At 41.1% G+C, this 7209-nt stretch overlaps 1 protein-coding gene across 1 annotated transcript; it reads left to right on the top strand.

Moving 5' to 3' along the window:
- The first annotated feature begins 277 nt into the window (after positions 1 to 277).
- crybgx (crystallin beta gamma X) lies at positions 278 to 7189 on the top strand. Its single transcript, XM_041174893.1, has 7 exons — positions 278 to 299; positions 1765 to 1798; positions 2921 to 2969; positions 3061 to 3182; positions 5456 to 5591; positions 6181 to 6320; positions 7057 to 7189. The coding sequence occupies exons 1-7, from the start codon at positions 278 to 280 to the stop codon at positions 7187 to 7189; spliced, it is 636 nt and encodes a 211-aa protein (XP_041030827.1).
- The last annotated feature ends 20 nt before the right edge of the window (positions 7190 to 7209 follow it).

Here is a 7209-nt window from a genome sequence, read left to right on the forward strand (position 1 = left end):
CCATATGACTCTTCAACAGAACTAAGGAAAAATAGAAAAGAGGTGAAATATAAGCTGGTTTAAGGCAGGGGGGGTTAGAGCTGGATAGAGGGCCAGTGATAGGTGGAGATTGCCAAAAGATGTCATAGACAAAAGGACAAAGAGGTGTTGAAGGTGGTGATATTATCTAAGGCACCAATTATCTAATGTGCTAATTAAGGGTAGAAAGCAGGACAAGCAAGGTACAGATAGCCCTAGTGGGGGTGGGGGTGGGGGTGGGGTGGGGTGGGCTGAAGGGATGGATCGAAATAGACTAAAAGGTAGAGATAAAACAATGGATGGAAATTTAAAAATAATGGAAATAGGTGGCAAAAGAAAAATCTATATAAGTTATTGGAAAAAAAAGGGTGGGATCGGAAAAGGGGTGGGGATGGAGGAGAGAGTTCATGATCTAAAATCGTTGAACTCAATATTCAGTCCGGAAGGCTGTAAAGTGCCTAGTCGGAGGGAAATGACTGTTGTAATGATCTTTAGCTTTGATTGGGGTTTTAACCTTTCAATAGATTCAGGATAGTCGCAAGAACAATCTACACTCGTCCATAGCACCCACCCATTGATGAGGCTGTGTATTTAATCTGTCTCTTGCCTGAGCCATAGGGCCAGAGTCAGTATCTTCACTTAAGGGCCCTGAACAGCAGAACAAATCAGGTAGGATTATGTGTGGGGAGAAATGGTTCTCCTTTGACATGCTCACATTTCCATTTGGAAGATCAAGGCACCAATTTCTCCTAAGACAAGTGTTTTTTTTTTATGTTATTAGTTGTGAACTTATCAACACATTCAGTCCTACTTATCTTGGAGTAAAACAAAGTTTATGATCTTGTACTCAGACTTTCTAAAATCCAAAGTTGCATTAATGGATTGGTTGGGGTAATTAACTTGGTGAAAGGGTTCATCCTTCACAACATCACAGAAATGAGGGTGACCGGTCTACTGAGAGGTCGTTTTTAATCAGTTTTGCTCTAGTCAGACCTCAACATTCTACACTAGTTCAGGAATTCTGCTCCTTGTACACAGGAGTTTGATGTGATGTTAGGGGGTCTTGAAGTGTGCGCTGGTCACATGAAGCAGGTTTAGAGTGACACTACTATGGTCGCTTTTCGTTTTGAGGCTCTCAGGCTGATTTCAGGCCCCAGGGTGTGTGCAGACCTTTGACATGTGACTTTGGAGAGGACATATCCAATTGTATTTATTCATATTCGTTCATGGGAATGTTTTGGCTGAGGGATAAACACTGGTCAAAACACCAGGCTCCTGATAATTCAACACTTCTCTGCTCTTCTTTGAATTAGTGCCATGGGATATTTACGCTCATCTGCGAGGACATATTTTATACAAAAATTTAAAATATCCTAACTGCTTCTAATTGTCTCCTAAGGATTTTGCATTCTTACCATTTTTTTATCAATACAAAGTGGAGGATGGACACAGCTTATAATCACTAAGTCCTGGAAGATTTTGTGAATGGCCAGCTTTTCTATTGAAAATATATTTTTAGAGGTTTGATGTATATTGGGAACTGTGACCTTGTGGTTTGAGGCTTCAGTTAACTGTGACGGGTTTGGGAAGCTGCATAAATCTTCAGAGATGCCAATATTTATGTGCACAGTCTAAGACAAAATAATGTTCCTGAAATTTTAAATGCAAAATTGATATTGTATGGGTAAATAAATATTTTCTTGTACTTTTTCTGCTTTTATTATAAATTCTATTTTCAATATTCAGTTCTCAACTTAGCAGAGAATATCAAGCACCTTTGGTAATCATTAATGACTGCCATTTTCATTTGCATTTGAGCTTCATAGTTGATGGTTTTCATTCCCGCTTGCATTCATATCAACTTGTCAACTTCTTGTGGCCTTGTTTGTGGTAGGTTGATGATACACTGTTTTATAATGACAAGAGTATTGTACCATTTGATTCACAATGTATTTTCCTGTTGCTAAGTTTGAAATACATTGAGGTGAGAGTGACTGTCCTTGACATCAAGGCAGCATTTGACCAAGTGTGGCATCAAGGAGCCCTAGCAAAACTGGGGACAATGGGAATCAGGGAAAACTCTACTTGTTGGAGTCAGACCTAACACAAGAGTCATTCGGGCTCAAAACGTTAACTGTATCCCTCGCCGCAGATGCTATCAGACCTGCTGAGTTTTTCCAGGTATTTTTGTTTTTGTTCTAGATTTCCAGCATCCGCAGTATTTTGCTTTTATCTAACACAAAGAAGATGGTTGTGGTTGTTGGAGGTCAACCATCTTCAGCTACTTCATCAATGACCTTCCTTCCATCAATAAGGTCAGAACTGAGGATGTTCGCTGATGATTGCACAATTCATGACCAGCACCATTCATGACTCCTCAGGTACTGAAGCAGGCCATGTCCAAATGGAGCAAGACCTGGACAATATCCAGGCTTGGGCTGACAAGTGGCACACATTTGCGCCACACAAGTGCCAGGCAATGACCATCCCCAACAAGAATGGGTAGTAAATGCTGGCCTAGCCAGCAACACCCCATATCCCACGAATGAATAAAAAGTTCTGTAAACACAACCTGAGGTCATGAGAGCCTGTTGTTTAATTAGGAAACATCACTGATTGCAATGTGCTTGTCAGTTTCAGCTCGCAACTGATGAGCATTTGAAGATTTCTTTACTCCTGTAGCAAGACTGAGGTGTAACGTGTGCACTCTGATGTAATGGTATTAATATATTACTAGCAGAATAGTTGCCCGTGTAAATTAAATGATATATGCTGTATTGTAACATGTAATGCATAATGTATTATTTGATATATCTCTTTAAGCCAACAATGTCCAACTATTGTTTGGTAAACACGAGCTCTGGTCAAGATTTTAATGACCTTCACTGTTTTCTTTGCGCAGCAAACTGGGGTCCGTACTCCAACGTGCTTTCTATGGGTCTGGTGGCTGCGTAAGTAAAACTAGGCAATTCTTAATAGCATCGATATTTGCTGAAGATTGTGCGCGATTACTTATGTCCCAATCTTTATGATCTATCTCAGGTGACCCTATACGAGCAAAGGAACTTTTCTGGCAGGCGGTTATCAGTAACCAGTGACTGCCCTAAGCTGTCAGAATGTAACTTCCCTGAGAGATGCAATTCTGTGCAAGTGGAGAGTGGGGCGTAAGTAGCTCAATGTTAAACTTCTTATATTCGCTCCTTGGAGAAGAGTATGGTGATGGAAGGATTTGCACGTAGATTAACAGTCTGATAGGCTGTGACAAGAACACTCCTTTCATGACCATAACGCCCTATACCAGCTGATGGGGAGGGGTATCAGTCCTGTAAGGGGATGGAGAGACTCACCCACAGTAACCGGACACAAGTATCCCCCTGGATGTCAGAATTCAAAACTGGAGCTCCGGTTTCCATTTATTAGAACTGACCGGAGTGGGATTCACTCCCTGCACCATCTGACTCTGAAGTGGGAATGCTACGACCAAGCCTAGTAGCACAAAACAAGCAATTGCGAGTCGAATTGAGAAGCACTTTACACTCATGTTTGATTTCCTTTACCATGGAAAATATGCATGACAAAGAACATTGCAGTGTGCAAAATGGGTTGCTAATTTTACCTCTAAGTCTCAAAACTACACACAACGCACTCCTTCAGTTTCATAACATTGAAAGCTTCCCCTAATATTTGTGGGTAGGTGCCCCAAAAGGAAGTAGTCCTGAGCCATATACATCACAATGTCCCAAAAACAGTTCTTGGGTCTGTGTTGAATTAGCTAACTCGCTGCTGTGGCAGTGATTGGATTGTTACACATGAAATAGGAACTGGAGTGGACCATTAAATTAGATCGTGGCTGATCTACGTCACGTTCTTGAGTATTGCTTAAAAAGGAAAGGTGGAAGCTTTTTCTCTTGCACTCATCAGGCCACTGCAAGAATACCAATATAAAGGGAAAACAACAATTTATACTGTATGAGATGAGAGTGCTGACTGGTTGGCAAATGGACTCTGATTGGTAGAGGTGTTGCCATGGAGATTGCACCAGTGATGGTAACTGATAGTTAAGTGCCAAGCATTGTTTGACATTTAAATCAGGCAGCTTGACCCTATTGGTCAAGGCATTGCCCTGAGGAATGCCAGCGAATGGCTGTCACTTTTGTTTAGCTGAAACAGGTGCAATGTGTGTACATGTTCTTCTGCAAAGAATAGGGTCCTCAAGTTCACTTTCTCACCTAGCTCACCATGTTCAGCCTACATGGAGTGCTGTTGAAGAAACCTGGCCAACTGTCAGCATGTAACCTCTCCCACCTAGGACATGGGCACACACCATCATCTCCAAGTTCCCCTCTGAGTCACACATACCATCCTGACATAAACATATATCAACCATTCCTTCATCATTAGTGGATAAAAATCCTGAAACTCCTCCTCTAATTACTTTGTGGGAACAGCTTCATTACACAGTGAGCTGCTACCTTAAACCACTCCAGTTTATCATTTTCTCAAGCGCAACTATGAATGGGCAATTCCAGCCTTGCCAGCAACACCCACATCCTGAGAATTAATTTTTTTAAAAGTGGATTTCTTTAAGACAAAATAGGGCTTGGGCTGTGATGTCCTCTACAGTAAAATAGATTGACACCACATTGTCTGGAGGATGGAATGGGAGGAAAAAAAATCTGTTGAAAATAAAATACTGCTATGGAGAGAGGAAATAAAAATCACACTTCCTTTACTATATTGCAAGGTCAAAGAAACCTCCTTGTGCTATGGAGAACATTACAGTGGAATGTGCACTATCAAAACAGATTTAAGAGCTTGCACTTATACAGCACCTCCCATTACCTCAGGAAATCCCAAAGCTCTTTACAACCAATAAATATATTTGAAGCATAGGCACTGTTGTAGCATGGCTACCCATGGCAGCCAATTTGCACACAGCAAACTTCCACAAACTGCAATAAGTTGAATAATCAATGTTTTAGAGATGTTGGTAGGATAAATATCGGTCAGGTCATTGGGACAACTCCCCTGCTCTTCTTTGGTCTTTTACTTTCACTGAAGAGGGCAGACAGGATTCCAAAATTTAACCTGGAAGGTGGCACTTCTAATGGTGCTGCACTCCCTCAGTACTGCATTGAAGTGTTAGACTAGATTATGTGCTCAAATCTCCAGAATTACCTTCTGTTTCTGAGATGAGAGTGCTATCAACTGAGCTACATGGTCACTAACCTTCTGCCCAAAGTTCCCCTCTATAGGAGAAATTGATTTTTATTCCACTCTTTGCAGCCTTGTGATTTTTTGGACTGGATGGTTGCTATGGAGCTAAGATCAGGATCACGTTCTATTTATTACTCCTCTACTGCTGGTTCATTAGACCCAACTGATTCTAACACTTGTTGCAGTGCAAGTAATAAATCCTTTCCTTTGTCTTTAACAGTTGGATTGGATACGAAGGTGAAAATTACAGTGGACGCCAGTACCTCTGGGACGTGTACGACAAACGAGAATATAGCAACTATGATAAGTGGCTTGGAACATCAGATCACATCTCCTCTGTAAGAGCAGTGAGGGAAGTAAGTTTTAAAAAATTAATCTGATAATGTTGCATGATACAGTAAATTACCAACAGCAGACAAGGCTATTATTCAATAGAAGTCCTCTAAGTACAGGGCAGACATAGAAAGATAGAAACAGAAAATTTACAGCATAGAAGGCAGCCATACATGGTAATCAAAAACATGAATCATTTCCTTTATCAGATGGTGCATTACAGAATTAAGAGATGGAGGTTCCTGGCCAGAGCAACTCACTCCATGCATCCTTTAGCATAGCTGTGCATTGGGTAGAGGTACCAATTGGAGGTTAATTACCTCATGGATATGTTGCCAGGGTCAGAAGGGAAACATTTTGTTTGAAATGGAATAAACAGAAATTCAACTCACAAGAATTAGGATTTGTTGTAGGAAATATTACAACATAAAGTCATTTAGCCTGTCAGTGATTAGCCTAAAGGCTGCATTGAGATCCAAGAAGCAGGCCATCTACTGTTAAACTGGGAAGCAACACAAAGTAGATGCAGGAACATAGAAAAATTGGAATTCCAGAGTTAAACCATTGACACCATATCAAATAAATATATTTTTGTGCCTTTAATCCAATAAGGAACGTTCTCCATCTAAAATTTGTTTATATGAAAAACCTGGCTTTTCTGGAAGGAAGGTGGAACTAGAAGAGGATATCCCAAATCTCATTTCACGTTTCAGCCTCAATCGCTTTGCCTCTGCCAGGGTTCTTGGAGCAGTGTAAGTACAGCCTGGGCCAAGTGCGATTACAGTCTGAGCAAGGTTGGCTATATCACAGTCACTATACCTGAGAAGTAATTCATTGTCCAATGTTTAAGTGTGATGAAGCATTTATATAAATGCAATTATCACTGCAGTTAAAATTTTATTCACACCATTTGCAGTGAAGATTCCCAATTGTTTCTCATCCTTCAGGAAAGTGTGACTGATATTGGGACTTAGCTGGTTCCTTTGTTAACTCACTTGTAGAAATTCATCACGTGAGCCTCAAACACAGTCACTGGGCTATCCGCCCTCACCGCTGAGCCTGATCCCATCCTCAACCGCAGGGGTCACTAGATAATGATCAAGAGCAAAAGCCTTGGCTGACACATTCCCCTCTCCACCACCTTTGCTGGGTAGGAGATTTGTGGCCACTTGCTGAAACCCTCAACTGAGGTCAGCCATCTCAGTGCAGAAAGGGAGTCAAAACACAGGGGTCCTTGGCCTGCCTGGACAGTGCATCAGCCTACAAGGAGGCACTAAGAACATTTTGACAGAATATTTCCTCACTTACCCCTCCCTACAACAAACACTAACTGTTGAAAAATGGGAGTGTATCACAGTGAATGTATTGCTGTTGGCATTATCATCCTTTAACTAAACTTGTGCATCAAGAGCAGGAAGCATAGATTTAGATAAGCATGAAGTTTAGGGTCAGTGTATATTTCATTATTACTTTTCTTTTTCACCATAGGTGGGTAGCCTACCAGGATGCAAATTACCGGGGCCTACAATACATTTTGGAAAAGAGAGACTTTAATAATTATACTGAATGGGGAGCAACTGCTGCTAATATGGGCTCCATCCGACGTGTGCGTTTCCACTAAGAAGCAAGTTTCCACTATTG

This window comes from Carcharodon carcharias, chromosome 26 (genome assembly GCF_017639515.1).
Source record: "Carcharodon carcharias isolate sCarCar2 chromosome 26, sCarCar2.pri, whole genome shotgun sequence".
Classification (NCBI taxonomy): domain Eukaryota; kingdom Metazoa; phylum Chordata; class Chondrichthyes; order Lamniformes; family Lamnidae; genus Carcharodon; species Carcharodon carcharias.